The sequence below is a fragment of the Amblyomma americanum genome, chromosome 4 (genome assembly GCF_052857255.1).
Source record: "Amblyomma americanum isolate KBUSLIRL-KWMA chromosome 4, ASM5285725v1, whole genome shotgun sequence".
In the NCBI taxonomy this organism is placed as follows: Eukaryota; Metazoa; Arthropoda; class Arachnida; order Ixodida; family Ixodidae; genus Amblyomma; species Amblyomma americanum.
The window spans coordinates 43,194,571-43,213,720 of NC_135500.1; the positions used below are offsets into that span (position 1 = coordinate 43,194,571).

Sequence of the window (19,150 nt, forward strand, 5' to 3'; positions counted from 1 at the left end):
TACAGCTAGCGCAGGTTCTTTAAAGATGTCCTTTAGTCCGTCACTCTGCATCATGATATTAGACGTTTTTAGCATACCGGAGACCTACTAGCAGAGACGGATACCGGTCTTACGTACGGGAGCTGCGCACTCGCAGTGGCATTGTTGGGGTCAGGGGGAGACACTGCGCGTGGTGAGCAGGAGGGGTCCGGTAAACGGGTATATGTTCTTACTAGTACATCTCCTGTATGCTAAGAACGTCAATTATGATTTCTTCTTAGAAGGCCTGCTACGTTAAGGGCCGAGTAGGTTAAGACTACATTAGGTTGGTTTTTCAAGATAGCTTCTTTTCTTCTATGACTCGTGGTCACATATGTCTGCGCGTTTCACGGCGCCGTCGATTACCCTTGGCGGATACTTGTGTTTGCTAAGAACACGGGAAGTTCTACTCAATTCTTGCAAAACGCCGATGGCCCTGAGCATACGCTTTTAAAGCGGACGGCCTGACTGCAGGGAATGCTAGTTTTGCAATGTTTTACATGGCTGCAGTGAAAGTACTGTTGGCATACCGTAGGTTTCCGATAAAGGCAGGTTCTCAGTTTGTTATTGGTAACAGACACTGTACCATCGAGAAAATTAATAGTTGAAGCTGAGTACGCGCGCTAAAATGAAGTTGCGGGATGAAAATGATTAATTTTTGCAATAAACGTGAGGAGCTCTTTTTCACCATGGTGCCGTATTATAAAAATATTATCAATAAAGCTTCTATAAAAGAACGGTCTTAAAGGGCGGCTCTCAAGGAATCTAGTTTTTGGCAACCCGTGAAGGTATTAACACAACTAGGCCCTATTTTGGTGCCCATTGGAGTTCCGCTAATCAGAACATTGGGTTCCGTTAAATTCAAAATTGTTAGGCTCAGGTATGAGTTCCAAAAGAGTGGCTAAAGTGGAGCTATCGACGGATTCTTCACGGCAGTGCTCATCACAGGCGGTCGTTAGGGGCTGAACGCCATCCATATGAGGTGCATTTGTAAAAATCATGAATATGAGGGGCTTCATGTGAATGAAGCCACATCTAAGGTTATAAGCAAGGCGCCTGGAGGGATATTAAAGTCCTTGACATCAGAAAGGAAGTGAGTGGTATCCTTTATGAAAGAATAGAACTCAGGAGGAATATTGTTAATCAGGGAATCCACATAAAATGAAATATTTTCAGGAACCGTTCCCATACCGAAGACAATGCGTCAGCCTGGGTAGTAGTAGTAGTAGTAGTGGTTTATTTAAAATAACATAAAAGGAAGGTAAAAGATTTTTGCTAGCCCCGGCATCTGCCATCACGTGCGGCGGCACCTGAGCTGGGGCAGCGGAAAGAAAGGATAGCAGGCAGGTGGGAGAAATGAAATAAAAGAGGTGAGGGGACAGAAGAAAGACATGGGGGGAGGTAAATAGTACACTACATAAAATAAATATACACTGCATAAAAACATTAAAAGTGAACACTATAAATGCAAAATAAACATTCTATATACATTATTTACACAAAGAGTCAAGCTGGGTTATTAGCCATATGCATTTTCGGTAATAAGTAAAATCTACCTTGGACTCCAATAAGTGGAACCAGAGATTGGCGCATGTTATCTATAATTTTTCGAGCTGTCAAGAGGCTTTCTAGCATGTCAATGACTTCTGACTTATATTGCGCCGTGGGATCATAATCAAGGCGCTTATAAAAAGAGCCGGCGTCTGTAGTTGTATATATATACATATATTAGGACCGGCTTATAGCCAGCACCAGCGTAAGCTAACAGCCAAGGAGGGCCTCGATTTTAGCAGCCTTGATACCATAGGCATCACCAGAGGGTTCTCGCACAGTTTTCGCCCTCACTGTTCGATCACGTTCCTACGTGGCACTTACGGTAATACAGGACGTACTACGTAGGCCACTATGGACGAGGTGGCGCTGGTGAACACTCTCTAGGCTTGGCTACACATCACATAAATACCCCTGAAAACAGAAGCTTAGTTTGTAGAGCACCGGACGCGAATCTCGGTGGTCGTGGGTTCGGATCCAACCGGCGGCATTTGTTTTTCTTCTCCTTGATAATGACTTATCTTTTATACCCGCCGCAGTGGCTCAGTGGTTAGGGCGCTCGACTACTGATCCGGAGTTCCCGGGTTCGAACCCGACCGCGGCGGCTGCGTTTTTATGGAGGGAAAACGCTAAGGCGCCCGTGTGCTGTGCGATGTCAGTGCACGTTAAAGATCCCCAGGTGGTCGAAATTATTCCGGAGCCTTCCACTACTGTACCTCCTTCTTCCTTTCTTCTTTCACTCCCTTCCTTATCCCTTCCCTTACGGCGCAGTTCAGGTGTCCAACGATATATGAGACAGATACTGCGCCATTTCCTTTCCCCAAAAACCAATTATTATTATTAAAATAATAAAAATAATTACCATATTAATCTCCCACTGATGAACACCACAAATTAAGAGAAAAAACGTACCCTTTGCTTCTTGGTTTGAGCGACTGTTGGCTTCCATCATGTGTGTGTGTGTGCGTGTATACATACATACATACATACATACATACATACATACATACATACATACATACATACATACATACATACATACATACATACATACATACATACATACATACATACATACATACATACATACATACATACATACATACATACATACATACATACATACATACATACATATACATGACAACCTGTTCTCCAATGCAGGTGCCAGTTCAATAAATGTTGGTCGCGAGGGTTGAGGTTGCTCGGAAAGGGCAACCTAGGTCTCACAAGCCCCACCGGTGGCAGCACCTGCGATCGCCGGGCAGTGGTGCATTGCTTAACCGCTGCACCACTGCGCCAGGAGCGGTATGAGCACTTCCCGGGTTCTGTGAAGGTAAAGTGGAGAATGATCCGGACACCGGAACCGAAGTGAAAAATGAAGTGCTTGTGCGCTTAATTCGCATTTGGCCTAGCTATACGCACATCAACCACACATCAGCAATGGTTGTTGCTATTTCATTTTGTTAGAGGTATATTCTTGTTGTGATTGGTCGTCTCTTCTGGTTGTTTGCAGCCTAAAATTTACAGGATTACACCGAGGTCTGCTTACGAGCGGAAATGCGAAGCCTTTTCCTTTCTTCGCCTTCTTCCTCAATTTTTCTTTCTTTATTTATGTTCTACTACTTTTGTTCTCCTTTTATTTTCGTTTTTGTTTTTAGCTTCTTTTTTATTTTTCTGGCTTTTTATTTGATAACATATATGCTGCTTATCAAGTATTGCGTATCAAAATTTTACTTTTTATTTTCATTCTTGTAAACTTATGATTGACAGATGGCGCGGACAACTTCCGTCTCTAACTTCCGTCCACGCCACTCATAAGGCAAAGAAAGGCTTACGCCGTAAAATACTTTACCTGAGAGGCAACGCTCGTCCGTGCGCACTTTCTTTGTGTCCGGTTCTTGTCTGCGCTGTTCACCGCAGTTCTCATTCTAGGCGCCCCCACTATGGCGCTCGACGATAGTCTGCCTCTTCTCTGCAGCACTTCACGAATACGCTGGAGTAGAAGCGACAATGGGAATAGCTGCAGGTTTTTTATCGATGAGGCGAGCCTGCTCTCCCAAAAGGCGGATGGGTGCAAGTTTACTGGAATGTGGTGCAAGGGGTTGGGAGAGATCAGATACCGAGCGGGTGGCAGGCGGAGTGTTGAGGCCAGGAAATTCGCGGGCTTAAAGTGGCCGCAGCGGGCGGCCGACATCACTGATTGAATTTGCTGGCAGGGACGCGTGTCTTGCATTACATCCAATTTCTTATTATTATGGGCCTGAAAGAGAACGCGCCGCCCTTTTACACTGCTACTCTGCTCATCGGAAATGAGCGACGCCAAGAGCCGCGATGTACGGCTTTTTCCGACCAGTCACCCGAATAACAGCTCTGCGATACACGGCATATAAAAGCGATATGCGCCGGCCGTCACACGAGCCGTTGTCGCTGATAGGTGCCGGGCGCGAGCGTTGCGCTTGTGAGTGAAGGAGCCGCTGAGGTGCTATCTGTTTCCCTTGAGATAGCGACGGCACCGCCGGCGTTGAAGACGAGTAAACGGGGCCATCGTGGAAGCTGCGACTGATTGGGCCGGCCAGCGGCAACGTTTCTACATGCTCTCTGTAGCGCACGAGCAGGCAGGTCCCGTAGGCGCACTTAATGCGGAGTGTGTACGAGGTGTGAGTTTCCAAATAAAGCGCGGCCCTTGCAGACGCATAGGGTTTTAGTACGGCAACATTCTCCTTTTTTCACCTCTTTAGATTTGCTTGTATGCGCCTTCTGCCCTCGTTGCCAATCTGCGCTGTCTATTGTGCAGCGCTCCAAGATCTGCTCCGGACTGTCGAGCAACGTCACCGACAGAGCGCAGCGTCGTGGGTTGCTCCTATTCCCAGACGAAGCACATCAACGACAAAGCGGCCTAAACGCTGCTTGCCACTCCCCGATCAACCTCCCGTGACGTCGATATGCGGAACACGTGTGAAGTGACGACCAGGACGCAATTACTAGGGGCGTTCCGTGCGACAGCCGGCTCCGTGTAGTGGCCCTCTACTGGAGATCTCTCAACTACGCATTGTGGTGTTTCTCGGCTGAAAAGACAAACAATCGGAGACTGCAGCACCGCTTCTATAAGGCGATATAAATGAGGACCTCCGCTTATATTTGTGAAAGCCCTGGCATGTGTCGTACGCCCTTGGTTTCGGCAGAACGACGCAAGTGAACCGTTTGCAGTGCGAACTTCCGTCGCGGACGTTTGTCCGTCCTCACTTCTCGCAAGCAACGCGTCAAATAGCGCCGGTATGGCCCCTGTAGCCCGCTGCCTGCTCCTCACGACCAACGTCACCCTGTGGGTGAGTGCAGTCGCCAAGTTTTGGCACCCTAGGACTCTCTTGGCTTGGAATCTTATCTGATGTCTATTCGCATTTTGCTATGATATATTTTGCGATCCTGTCACCGTATCTGATGAGGGTGTAACGCGCAGGCGATGAACAATAACCGAGTTTTCCGATAACGGCTATTTGTGAAACAACAGTGTATGAAATAATTGCAGTCGGCGCGACACAAAACAAAAGCGGCGAGTACCTTTTCTAAAGAAATGTAAACAGGGGACAGAAATGGGTCGGAAGAATTTGTGGCCTTTTTTTTGTATAAGTTGCATTAATGATATTGTTCGTATACCGCATACACTTTATATTATACTGCAGACTGTGACTCTAGCTTGTTTTCTTTTTGTTCCTTGGAAACATCCGCTCTTTACACCACCGCGAACGAGGGGTTAAATGAAGTATAGTCTTGGCTCCGATCAAACCAGCTCGACCTAAACATACACAAAACTCAACTTGCAATGTTTTAAACATGCAACAAGCCTGATAATATTTTACCCAGATCATGTCCAAGACTATGCGCTTGAGGGCGTTTCTGTTTACGAAGTTCGAGTTGTTCTTTTTGAAGAAAACTTAACCTAGAGTCGCTATGTGGCACTTATAGAAATATCTCTAGAGATATTGACATTTTGTATAAAATTAGACATTTGGTTCCCAGCTGGCTTAAGCGTCTTAAACGTAGAATAACGCTTAAACTCTTAAAGGCTTAAACGTGGAATAAATGAAATGAAATATCTTGCTTAAGTTCATTTTCATTTACATTATTGCCTTTTATTTTGGCGCACTACCACGAAAACCAACTTTCAAATTCTTGGGATATTGCAAAAAAAGAGTACTGTGTTGCACAGTCAACGCATGTCCGATTTATCAGCATCATTATCATCGTCAGCTTGACTACGCCCACTGCAGGGCCAGCTGCGGACACTCTGTTCCCGCGAAATCCTTAATCTCATCCGCCCACCTAACTTTCTGCCGCCCCCTCCTATGCTTGCCTTCCTTTGGAATCCACTCAGTTAGCCTTAACGACCAGCTGCTATCTTGCATTCGCAGTACATGCCCTGCCCAAGCCCATTTCTTCCTCTTGATTTCGACTAGGATGCCATTAACCCGCGTTTGTTCCCTCACCCACTCTGCCCGCTTCCGGTCTCTTAACGTTACGCCTATCATATTTCTTCCCTTAGCTCGCCCCATGGTCCCACAATTAAAGTTCAACCGTTTTCGTTATCTTCCCACCCGTATTCACACCCATAATTGTTAAACCATGATTCGTTGAAAGCAAACTAAATATTTAAACTACAACTTCCAGACTCATAATGAAATTACCCGTGATAAGGATTCCCTTTTCCTTCATGCCTGCACAGTAATAAACCAATCGATTTAAGGCGTAGCCGTTTTCAAAAGCCTTTGTTGAAACTGGCTAAAATGCACAAAGAATCGCTTACTTAATACTGAATTACCAAACAAACACCCATGCATTATGGGAATTCTACAGCAGCCTCGTGCCTGTAACATTTCGAGAATAATGTAGAGAGTTACTTCCTCTCTTCCCCTCTCTTATTAACACTTTCCGCGTTCTTTTTCCTGTAAATTATGTTATTCCCCCCCCCCCTCGCTTTTTATTGAGTCACACTCTTCTTTTTCTTCCTTTCAATTTCTTGTAACTATCTATAAGTATACTTTGGTGTTGTTTTATGCATCATTGTTTAGTTTTTTATAGGTTGTACTAGTTGTATTAGCAGTCACCCTGCTTAGCAATGCTCTGGTTGCAGGTCTTCGACAGGAAAAAGTCATTTCCCTTTTCTCCCATCACCTCGGACCTTTAGTTTGTGAGAGTGAAATTTATAGTTTGCAACATAACCGCTATTCCTTCCTTTAAGTTTTGGTGCTTTCACACCCACGCTTTAACGAGCCTGGTCGCACTTTTCAACGCTTTGTAGCGCTAAACCTAATGGTTTACCGTAGTACCTTTTAAATTGCCTCGCGTGTTGAATATTCTTAGCTGTCCGCTTTCCTGAACTCCTGTTATCCTCTTTGTATTTCTACGCTAGCATAAACTTTCGCCCTTTCCACTTACGATGCCTTCAGTACTCCTCTTCTTCCTGACCCGGGGAATAAATACACGCGTCCTTGTTGTTTTTCGTTGTTGTTGTTGTTGTTGACCTCTGGTGGAGTGCAATATCCAAAGTGCGGGATTGGCAGAAACAGTTGGGCTCCGGATATTTCCAGAAACTCGCCATTCACGCTTTCTTTCTTAAAAAAATTAAGAAGAACGCAAGGTACCGTAAACAACCAAACAGCGACCAGTGATGTTAGAAAATGTACAATAACTCACCAGAGAACGTAGAAGCTGTCCTCACCTGGCCTTTTAAAAAATTCCTCATTGTTAATCGTACAACTGGCTTGGAACGGTGTGAAGCTTGGAAAGAGCCAGAAATAAGTATAAGGTTATCCACTTATTTCACCGTGATAAGTAAATGGTTTTTCTGCTAATTTCGCTGTATCAATTTTTTTACCGCAATTTGACGTTCGTAAATTCCGCTATATGGCAAGCAGCATATAAGTAAGCTTTTGCTGCGAGGATTCTTTGGCATACGCAGGTGAAACTTCCTAATCCGAAGCATTATCCTATCACGATATTATGGCGCTTTGGTTGTCTGATACCTGAGATCAGTTGTAGTGCTGAAATCTACCACATGAATTTAAACGGACACTGAAGACAAATAACTTTACTGAAAGCAATGTTAACTCCATTTATTTGATTTGTCAGGCGAAGAAGAAATCTTATTGTGATCGCCTGAACTTAATCCGCAACCTTTGTTTATTTCTCCAGTATTCTCAGTTCAGTTCAATTCACCTTTATTTTTCAACATTTCACAATGTTGACGGCCTGCCAGGCAAAAAGCTGTATCCACAGCTTGGCGAGGCCTGTGAACCGGCGGCAGGCAATTAACAGTGACAGTAGTACAAAAATTCTGTACATAATGTACATCCTATACCTAAAGAAACAGTCACATTTTATCATAAACTTACAAAAATAAAAGGTGAAGTATATGTATAAAAAGATATAACGACGTAATACACAGACTAGCGTTAAAATACCCATGATATTACTAGAAAACTAATAATTGCACACATGACAGATAAAACTAACATAGGCATGTTTTTATTGCACGCGCTACCATTTAACGCCAGAAACAGCAAACACGGGTTAGTCTAGAAACATTGAATGCAAAATTTTACAGCATTATTACAAGATTATTACAGCATTATTAAAACTAGATAGTCTGAGCTTATTTACCAACACTTGTACTGTGTAGCTTAATGACTGCAGACGTAATTGGTTCGGTGGTGTGGAATCAGTCATTTTTCAGGGGCACGTGTTTTAGAAATATTGCAGCGTAACGTTGCGCCCGAGAGTGTCATTAGGAATTCTTTATGCTTTGCATTAGCAACATGACTGTGGTAGAGGAGACGGTAACTATAAAGAGACTGGATATTGATAACATGATGCTGACAAAATAGCTCGGCTGAAGAATGTAAATATGGTGCAAATTGTTTATGCAACGCATGATTTTTTTTTCTTGACGCAGAAGTATAATGACGTTTTTTTTTTGGTAGTCGTCCCCCAAACTAGAGTAGAGTAGTTAAGGTGTGAACAGAAGAGGGCATGCTATAAACTTGTAGTCTAGCGGAAATCGGAAAGAGGTCACGCGTCCGAAATAAGTCACCGACAGCAGATGAGAGTTTTTTTAGCACTTGCTCAACATATGTAACACGTTTGTAACACATATGTATAGGGGAATAAGGTCAAGCTGCATTAGGGCGTTCTTACACCTTTACTCCCTCCAAGTGTATTTAAGGATTTGGTTTTTTTCAGCAGCGCAGAGGACAAAGGACGTGACAAGTGCACAGACACGTTCGTTGTTCCCTGCGCTGCTGAAAAAACCATGTCACACCAACTTGCCCGAGCTTCTACAGTATCTGTATTTAAGGAGCCCAAATGAATGAAATTAAACGAAACAGAATTGGATCCAAAATTTTTTTGTAGGAAATAATTGATTCCGAGCTTTTTTTCGGCTACGCCGATCTTTGTTCAGCAGCAATAGGCGCATTTATGGCCGAGAAAGTTATATTTAATTGCGGAAAATTTTTCGCGGCTACTAAATTCAAACTAGCGACGAAGAGACCGAAAGGACCCCAGGATCACTGGCTAAATGAAAGGTGGTTTAGCCAATGCTTAGTGATCCGCGTTGAAGTAACTTTGCTTGAAAAGCCGCGGGCTCTACCTGCGCTTTATTTCTTTTTTACCTCTTCTATTTCCATTTTCAGTTGAAGTAGCGTCTTTGTCACTAAAACACGGTAGTATTTTGAAAGAGGCCGATTTCAGTTTGTCTTCAGGTATTTCAGCTGTCAAGGAATAAAGAGACATGAAGCAAAAAATATTGCATGGCATATAATTAAAAGGGGCTCTGGAACACTTTCTAAGGAAGGTACATACGCTCGCTCAGTCACAATCCCTGTGTTGTCATGAACACCTGAGTCGAAGCATACACTTCTGCAAGCAGCAGAGAGCCCACAATCACGCGCGAAAGCTGGCGAGCTCTTTCCCGCCAGTTTTTCATACTCGCGCGCTCCTCCGTCTCACGGCTCAGCGTATGCGGTCCCACTCTGACGGTGAACGGAAAACATTTTTGGCGATATTTGTACGTCGATTGTACTTCGCTCGTTATCTTCATAAATATAGCTCAGATATTTACAAAACGTAAATTTTCTCTGCTTACATGAGATGCATGTGGTTTAAAGATAGCTGCAAATTTGTTTCAACTGTAAAAGAAAACGCAAAGATGAAAAATTGCAGTTGAGCTCAAATTGTCTCAGGAAATGCAAAGTTGAGAAAAACGTTTGGCACCTAGAGAAAAATCTTTCGAGATACTTTGAGATCTGATGATAATGAGCATGTTTAAGCATTTAGAAAAGTGTGTATAGGTTAGGTTATTAACAACGCATCTTTGAGAAACGTAGAAAACAGAACAATGCAATCTGCAATAAGTTTTGAGATATCCATTATCCTGCGGCGACTTGTTGCACAGTTTGAGATCGAAGAATCGTCCTTCCTTTCTGAAAATATCATTCATCTGCCTCATTTAGCTTAAAACTTATTCCTAATCAAATTTAGCGTTTTTTCGAAGTAGTTGAAAACAAAATGCTATACTGTTCAGGTAACAAGCGCTTGGCAATTCTGAGGTTTTGCGTGAAGAAACTTAATACTTCGCTCTACACGGCGAAGCATCGCTTTTACTCTACTGCTTTTGCTTTTACTCTACTGCTTTTTTTATAGTTGATTTTAGCTACCTTTTTAGTTGTGCTTATGAAGGGCACAATCTCTTGAAACGTTCCGCAGCTTCTTTTTTTCTGGTAAATACACTCTTAAAATAACAGGCTATCATTCTTTTAATCAACTTTTAACAATTATCAACTACAAAGTGCACAAAATGCAAACAATAATAGCAATAATGCAGCAACATGAGATAAATGTAGTAAGTAGTGCCATGTATATTAGTGCACGTGTGCTAAATGGTCACTGTTCAGAAAAATGACGCGTGTGGCGCTGCCAAGCAGCTAAAATTAGCTAAAATCGGGAGGTGTTCACGAGCGTACCGTAGACGTACTACCGGAGAAGTATACTGGTTTACCGGACCCCTCTTGCGCATGCGAAATGGCATTGTTGGGGTGAGGCGGAGCCACTGCGAGTGCGCAGCCAGCGTCCGGTAAACCGGTATACGTCTCCGGTAGTACGTCATTGGTATGCTAAAAACGTCCGATGTCTGATGTCTCTACGATGTTTGCACGTTGACCTCCATTTTGACCTCTGTACTGTGCGTTGAACATGTGTTGAACTTACTAGCAGATTTCCGCCATGTTGCTTTGCTGGATCGCTTTTTCACCTGACGCTACGAAACGCATTCAGGGCGTCGTCTTATTTTTCGAGGACAGCTTTGGCATTGCTAAAGAGACAGGAAAGGGAAGGAGACAGGCTTCTGCTTCGTGCCGGCGGTTACACGTTGTTCCGGCTAGCGGTGCGGAGGGGAAGTCGGAGCTTTGCGGCTGTGATGCGAGTGCGTAGCGCTAGTTCCGGAAGTTTGAGCGCAGTTTGGCACTGTCTGCTTCCGAAACGGATGGTCGAGTGCAGGCCTGGTCGTCTGCCAGCCTTGGCGAAACCAATGAATTGCAGCCAGCTGTTTACAGCCCACATCAGCGGCTGCCAACATCTCGTACCTCGTGAGGAAATGTTCAAACAGCCATCGCAATAAAATGTTGCCATGAACCAGCCTGGATGCGTGCATGTGCACATCGTGACGTCTTTCTCTTTACAGTGGTGTCAGTTACGCGTAGCCGTTTGTTTGGAGAGCTCGAGCAGCGTTGTAGCTTGTCGACAAGTGGAATTACTTGAGTCTCCGCCGTTTATCATAACGCGCAAACCATCATCTGCCTCCATGGCGGCTGCAGGTGCACTATTTCGGCACTTACCACCGAGAAGGTGCACAGTTTTTCTGAACTAGACTCGCACTTCTTTCAAACAAATACCGTGGTTCAGAGGGCGCCATGTTCCACCGCTGAAATGAATCCATGTGAGGTGCAGCGCCGCGAGAACCAGTTCATCTGTGCAGGTGAATCGAACGGACCTATAATTCGGGTGCAACTCAAGAACGAAGTAGCACATGCCCATCAAAGGAGGCCGCCCAGCCAAGCGCGTCTACCGAACAGTTTTCTCTTCGGTCTCCGCCGGTGCGCCGCGACAGCACCGGTGGAGACTGAAGCCGCTACGACCGACTGACGCCGAGCACGACCCCACCGAGAATATTCAGCGCTTTTGCGCAAGAGACGCTCTCGCGCGGACATGTGCGAAAGGTGAGTGCCTCCGCTACCTCCACCCCCCCTCCTGCAGTGGCCAGTGCCGCTGAGACAATAGACGGGGGAGCCACACCTACTTCTACCTTGGCCTTTCTTCCTGTCTTTTTCACATTTTTATTTCCCTGCTACCTGTCAGCTCGCTATCCCTTTCCTTCCTGCAGCCCCAGCTTAGGTGCTCCTTGAGACGATGGCAGATGTCCAGGCAGCAAAAGTCTTTTCCTTTCTTTTTGTGTTATTATTCTTTTAATAAACTACTACTGGCTATGCAGCAAATGCTGCGCGCAGACTTATCCCGAACAACGAGCATTCCACTCTCGACGCCCCGGGACAAAGCGTCGTCTCCTTCCCTCTCCTTCGCAGACTTGGCTGCATGCATAGCCACAGAAATCGACGTGATTGGCTGGAGGGCTCCCTCTGAGTTGCATGTGCTGCTTCGTTCTGTAGTTGTAACCGACTATAGTGCGGAGAAGTCTGCTCCTCCGGAACTGGCACAAAGAACCACCTCCTGCCTTTTCCAGCTTAGCCAAGAGCTGCGCGCCCCGTCTGCAGACGTTGTGGACTGGTAGCGCCAGGAACAAAAGGCACAGATTGGAAACGTCTTGCTTTTTGACGCCTGTTTCATCTCTATCGTGTAGCGACCGAAGAGGTCGTCAGGCGGGGCGTTTCGAGAATGTATCGGGCCCGTATCTCAACCAAGAACGGTTTCGTGCCATCCGGGTGCCAGATCCATCCGTCGTGTCCGCGCCCATTTTGTTCCGCTTTCATATGAAGCTTGCTCTAGCGTGTCCGCTTGCCGTGTTCTGAAAAGTGTCGTCTAACCATGCTAGCAAGGCTTGACATGCGAGAGCTTAGGCGGATGTTCGTTTGTATGTTTGTCCGCATACGGCATGCATAGCCGCTTTACTGCTATTGTGAGGACAAATTCATTGAAAAATTGGTGCACTTCAGATCCGACAGAATGCGATCTGGTTGATGCGTCTAATCGTTTAGTATTTATAGAAACAAATTGCTTCGCAAGCAGTCAACAGTGTTGTATGGAATAAAAATCGGAAGCCAATTATTTTGCTACGAATGTGTGAATGCATGGCTACTGCCTCATCTCAAAATGATTTGCTACCAACCCATGAAACCAAAGGGCGGTCTCAACACGAAAGTACACACGTTTATTGCGTGTTCCCAGAGCAATAAATGCGACAATACACTCTGCTTACATTCAAATAATGAACAGTAGTTCATTACCGCCCACGGCAGGCTACCGCCTGGGGGTACCGCCCACGGCAGGGGCAGTGCTGATGCTCTCTCAGCTCGTCCATGGAAAAGGTAAAAGACACGGTCACGCTGTCAACAAAGCTGCCAGGTGGGAGCGCAAGTGGGTCTGGAATGCGCCACGTGGCACAGGAATGTCAAGCCGTTTCCAAGCATGGGAAACCTTGCACTCCGAAAGACCTTGTTGTCCGAAACGTGGAACCTCTGCCGAAGTTGCAGCTGTCCGTCAATTGTGATCCGCAGCGTGGCTGATGAAAGCAACGCTCCGTCCTGCGACTCGATATGGCACACTCGGCCACGTGGTGCCGCCATTGTCGCCGCTGCTTCGGCCATTGCTTCCACGAAAGTCAGGTAGCAGCGTTTCTTCAGAAGTCTCAATCGCCTTCACGTTGGTTTTCTGGGAACTCTGGTCGAGGGAGCCCGCGTCTTTATCCCTTTAGGCTGGAAGGCACGCCAGGCATGACAGTTTGTAACAGCTATTTAAAGTTAAATACCAATAAGTTTAAAGCAGTTATACTTCACGCACGAAACACGAATATTGAACTGGCTCCCATGCTGCTCAACGAAAATGTACTGCAAGTTGTACCCTGTTATAAAACGTTAGGAGTTTACTTCACTGAAAACATGTCATGGGATAGGTACATTGAACATTTGTCCGGTAAGGTATCTAGCACCATTGTTCTTATACGTCGCTTTTGCCCGACTTTCCTCACATCCGTTAATACCCGCCTTATTAAATTGCTCGTCTTATCTTTGATTAACTATGACATCCTATAGTGTGGGTCACAGAAAACATGCACAAGTTGGTCGTCTTGCAAAAGCGTGCCATAGCATTTATAACTTAAGTGCCATACCAATATCCTACAGCTGATTACTCAAAAACTAAACGTTACTCACATGGACTCCATGTATGGCTTCAAGTTCTGCAAATGTTACAGGTCAAACGTCACAAACGTCATAAACAGCATCCGAACCCTGGCTGAATTAGCCGAATTAAATAGAAACATAGTTTCATACCCCACACGTCACACTGAATTCTGGAAAGTTGCCAAATGTCGTATCAATTATACGAGTTCACTTTGCCAAATACCATAAATAAGCTACTACAAAATGCCATAGATGTTACGAGATTGTCCATGAAAATGCTGCGCGATATCTTTGCTTAGATAACGCATGTGTTTTCCACTTTAACTTATTTTTATTAACTAGTCATGCTTGCTCTGCATTTTTTGCAAATACGACACTATGCGTTTTTTGTTTTGCTTTTTTTGCTCATGTATACATAGTGTCTACGAGTGGCTTATATATGCTGTGTAATCTTCCATTGCCCTCTCTCTGTTCGCATTTGTATCGATGTATGTATTCTTGTTGCGTAGAGTTATATATTTCCACCCCTGCTTTAAAAGATTGGATGCACTGGCCTAGTCACGCCTTTCTGGCTTCTTGCCTGTGCACTCAACATCAACATCACCTGATGTTGAATAAAGATCAAATCAAATCAAACCAATCGACATAAACTAGACATGTCCGTACTTGAGAGAACAATCGGCCACCCGAGAACGGCGCTCGTGCGTACACTGCTGTCTTCGCTCATGAGGGCCCACGTGCGCTTCTTTGAAGTCACTTCTTTGAAGGGAGTTCAGGATGTGGACACGGGTGCCGAAGTCTCAGATAACCTACATGTCAGCATGTCCTTACACTGCGAGGTCCTACAGCTTACAAGCGGCTGGTAGGATTTCAGTGTCTGTGTACAGCACGGGCCAGGCTTGTTCCGACTAGATGCACGAAAATATCTCCGAAGAGCACGCTTGACGAACGCTTAAAATCTTTTTTTCCAATTGTCATTCACTAATGGGACCGGGTACTGGACTGCCGCTTACTTTGGCTTTATTCAAACATAGTTAATCCACAATTTCAGGCAGAAAATACACCTCGTCGGGCAGTTCGCGAAGCTCCACGCAGCAGGCACACCGGACCAGAAAGGCCGCTTTTGCCAACCAAGCCTGCTTTCGTTCGGCGCGCCCCCTCACCCACTTGCCCCCCTGACATCACATTGTTTGCAGACAGGGAGAGGTCCATTCCTGCGCGCGTCATTAGCCAGTGTCGGGGCCGAATGGGTGGAGCCGGTGCAGTAGCGCCTACTTTTCGGTATGCAAAATGTAGCGGGAGAAGTGGGCAAGGCGAGAAGACGTTGATTTTCAGATTTCGACTACATGTAACAGAACTTCAACAAAGCGCATAAAAAATTCTTACTGGATGATTATCAAAGCGAGTGATCGACTTGCGATTCAGAAAAACGATACACAAAGTGTGGTTAGGGTAAACGTAAAGTAATTATGCTGATGCAGTGTAGACATTGTGCGCAGAAGGATATGTAGGTTGCTCATAATTATGCACAAGTCAGAGAAAAGTGTACAACAGCTGTATCTTATACCGGCACTCACCTACGGGGCAGAAACGTGGATGCTAACGCAAAGGGTTCAGTTAAGGACAACGCAGCGAGCCATGGAAAGAAAAATGAAAGGTGTAACGTTAAGAGACCGGAGGCGGGGAGAGTGGGTGAGGGAACAAACGCGGGTTGATGACATCCTAGTCGAAATCAAGAGGAAGAAATGGGCTTGGGAAGGGCATGTAATGCGAAGGCAAGATAACCCAATAGCGGGGCAGGCGAGTTGGTGATACATGCTCAAAAATAACAGCGCCAAATACGCGATTGTGTCTCTTCTTCGTTCATCAATTGTAGTTTGCATGGTTTGGCGCTAGTTTTTTCTCTAATTCAAAAAAACAAGGACGAAAGGGGAGAAAAAAAAAACAGGACAAGCGCTCACTGTCAAGTTAAGTTTATTCACAGTAAGCAAACAGAAATATAAGGGATGACAGGCAACAACCAAACAACAAAACCACATGGGTATAACGTAGTAGCACGTGCTTTGTGGTTTTGTTGTTTGTCAAATGTGGTTGTCAGAGGTGAAATGTAGCTATAGGCCTTACCAGTGGTCCACCGTGGTGTCGCACCACTTGACCGCCAGTAGAAGGCGCTAGAATAGGCCGCTGCGTTCATTGGGTGACCAACCTCTTGCGAGGAACCATTGATTTAACTGTCACCTGTCAGGGTGGAAGGGTGGGCGCGCTGCCTCCAGTGTGCGGAACGCATTCAACGTTACAGACGCCAAGCCACGTCTACTTGACCGATACAACACTGCTTTCACTCTATGACCAGCTTCAGCAGTAGTTAAACCACAGCTCATTTTTTCCAGTGCATTCCGAAAACAATTCATTTCATTTCTTCTTTTCATTATATATTTCAGTGTCCGGACCTGTAAGGCAACAGTGCCTTCTTGGTTCCATGTAAGAACGTCCACTCTTAATGATTATCGTCCTGCAATGTTAATTTAAGTTTAAGGAATTTCATGGAATGATGCTAGGAAGTTCATGGGTGAAGTTAAGATTGTATGACGAGGCTTTAAAACCACTTCGAATATTGCATGGAGCCACAGGGAAGGAGTCATTTTGTAAAAGATCTCAAGGTGTCAAAATTGGTCAGTGTACCTAAAAACTCTGCACGCACGCTTGCCTTGAAGGAAGCATTTGAGTGAGTTGTCAAATTTGGCTAAATAATCAGACACAACACCGGAGCAACGCTAGCGCTGATACATATCCACCATTGTGGAATTTAGGGGTTGTTCCTACAGAAAAAAGGACCATGTATGCAAGGAAAGGCGCATAACCCATTCTGCTATATGCCTGTCTCTTAACTTAGCGTATTATTTTTCTTTCCATATTTCGCTGCGTTCTGTCAATTTAAGTTCAGCTCTTTTCATTAGCATACATGTTTCTGCCCCATAGGTGAGTACCGCTAACATATATATGTTATAAACTTTCCTCTGAAGGAATACTAGTAAACTGCCATTCATGGCCTATGAGTGCCTGCCAAGTGCGCTTCATCCATCCCATTATTATTCTTCTTTCACTCCTTTCACTGTCATGGTCCGGATCTGCGGTCGCTACCTATTATAAACTGCCATTCCCTTCCGAGACTGTTCAACCGTATTTTAGTTTTCTGCGTATCAATTTTTAGACCCACGTACCCTCCTGCTTTACCTGTCTAAGTAATGGCCTTGCTTTGCAATTCATCAGCAAATCGCAGATTGCTTGGTCACAGAGTCGCTCGAAAACTCGCACTCTCAATTGGCTCCCGGTGTCAGTTGGCGTGCCTTAAGGGTTTCTCCTCTTGCACTATATTTATAGCCCACAGACACGGAATGTGCTCCCTTTGGTTTCATAAAGCGTCGTCACTAGCCCTGGGTCGTTCAGTCCGCACCATTGTAACTTATAGACCGTTTATCACACAGTTCTGTTTGAGACCAGATGGCGCCACAGGCGCTCTCTGAACACGGCGCCATTACGGGTCCCGTAAGTCGCAGGTGTGAACGCACCGGTGCAGCAGTGAAAATATCGTGGGTGGCTGCTGAATGTGTTCTGTTGGCGATGTGGAGGTCGGAGTCGACCGTTCCAAGAAGACGCCCGTTTCCACTGTTGACTGTTGACAAGTTAAAGGATTTGGGTGATGGGAGGAATATTACGAATGGGTTTATTTACATTTTTACGAGCGTAAAGATCGAAAGTGGGATTTCTCACTGCACTCGCTGTCGAGTTTTATCGCGTTCTTCATCCCTGAATTCCCCAGGTTGAGGACGCCCTTGCCAGGGTGGGAGTGGCCTGAAGCTTTCACTTGTTCGCACAAACTCACACCACCTCACATTGCAAGAATTGCAAAGGATTGCAGGAATTGCGGTAGAGAGTTAAAGGTGTGGGATGAGATCTTTTGCAAGCTTCATAACCGTACTGCACAAGGACGTACTGCCCCTGTTCGCGCCCGTTCGTTATGCACCCTTTCCGAACGGGTGAACGAAACAAACAGGCTGCCTGCGCTAGATAGCCAATCTAGAAAAAAAATGCTTCGATCTTGGAAATTCTGCGTCGGTAAGTACACAACATAGCCGCATGAACAAGCTGTAACGCCTCCGAAACCGTGACGGCGTGCTTTCAGTTGCCGTCAGTTGCATCTGCGTGTGTAGCGAGACCCCATTGCTCGTAAGGTGTGCGGCCATTATTAAAAGGAGCATCCGAGGCCGAATTAGAAGCGGAAGAGAAAGACGACTTGCATTCTTACATACTACTACCGAAGATAATGCAGTGCACAGCTGTGAGGGTGAACGCTTACCGCCAGTCCATGTATTGCATGCCGTCTTGGTGCTTCACTTAAACTTCGCTCCGAGAAGCGTGGCTTTGGTAGATCATATTTGGAATAAAGCATATGAGTTACTGCTGCTGTGCTTGGTGGTTGTCACTTCCTCGCGGTCCATACGAGACAGTAACTGAAAGTGACCTCGCCAGCCAGTGCTCACAGTGAAGCGGGTCTCCAGCAATGAGACCACAAGCACTTTCATGTCTGCATATCGAGCGTGAAGTCTACCACAATTTTATGTGTGAGGCTGACATAATTGTGAACTTCGTGTATTATAAACGCGTTGCCATCCGCGCGTTATTACAATTATATAGAAGAATCCTTCGAAACGATTGCACGCCAGCTCGTGAAGGCTGCTTGATGCATGGTGCTGCTGCCATGATAATTAAAATGTGTGTATATATTTATTCTTGTCGCATTTCTATGCATAACAGACCATTATAAAATATTTTAGGTTTTCGAAGCAGCGTAAATGGGTTGAAAACAAATGCGTACGATGTGCATGCGAATGTTTTAGAGCAGTGTCCGCACGCACGTGCACAGCACGACAACGACCTGTGCTGTCGCAGGAGCATTAAACATTGCTGCCGTTTTAGATAATAACAATAAAAAAAACATTCAGCAAAGCATTCAACGGAAGCTAAGACAAGCATTCATGTGATCCATTCTTCATTGGTTAGAAGAGGCGGAGAGCTGAACGGCTCCCCGTGACATAAAGCCCGATCACGTTTTCACGCCTCAATTGATCGAGTTAGGGTTCTCACATGTCCAATGAAGCTTTGACCAAACCCAA

General features: G+C 45.3%; 3 protein-coding genes across 5 annotated transcripts in view; 1 reads left to right on the forward strand and 2 right to left on the reverse strand.

Moving 5' to 3' along the window:
* Positions 1–3,952, reverse strand: part of LOC144127912 (uncharacterized) — an 89,919-nt gene extending 85,967 nt beyond the window's left edge. Inside the window, exon 1 of the mRNA XM_077660903.1 lies at positions 3,425–3,952. The gene's annotated coding sequence lies outside the window, so the exon portion shown is untranslated. The remainder of the gene's footprint in view (positions 1–3,424) is intronic.
* Positions 3,953–4,144: 192 nt separating this feature from the next.
* LOC144127915 (uncharacterized) overlaps positions 4,145–19,150 on the forward strand; it is a 44,890-nt gene continuing 29,884 nt past the window's right edge. Inside the window, exon 1 of the mRNA XM_077660906.1 lies at positions 4,145–4,898. Coding sequence (XP_077517032.1) covers positions 4,848–4,898 — 51 coding nt within the window. The 5' untranslated portion in view covers positions 4,145–4,847. The remainder of the gene's footprint in view (positions 4,899–19,150) is intronic.
* The window catches only part of LOC144127916 (THAP domain-containing protein 11-like), a 79,279-nt gene continuing 73,088 nt past the window's right edge, over positions 12,960–19,150 (reverse strand). The window contains exons 5-6 of one of the 3 annotated variants that reach the window (XR_013313621.1): positions 14,007–14,032; positions 12,963–13,550 (exon numbers count right to left, since the gene is read on the reverse strand). The gene's annotated coding sequence lies outside the window, so the exon portion shown is untranslated. Of the gene's footprint in view, positions 13,551–14,006; positions 14,033–19,150 lie in introns of all 3 variants that reach the window. The other 2 variants (XR_013313629.1, XR_013313619.1) reach the window with 2 other exon arrangements.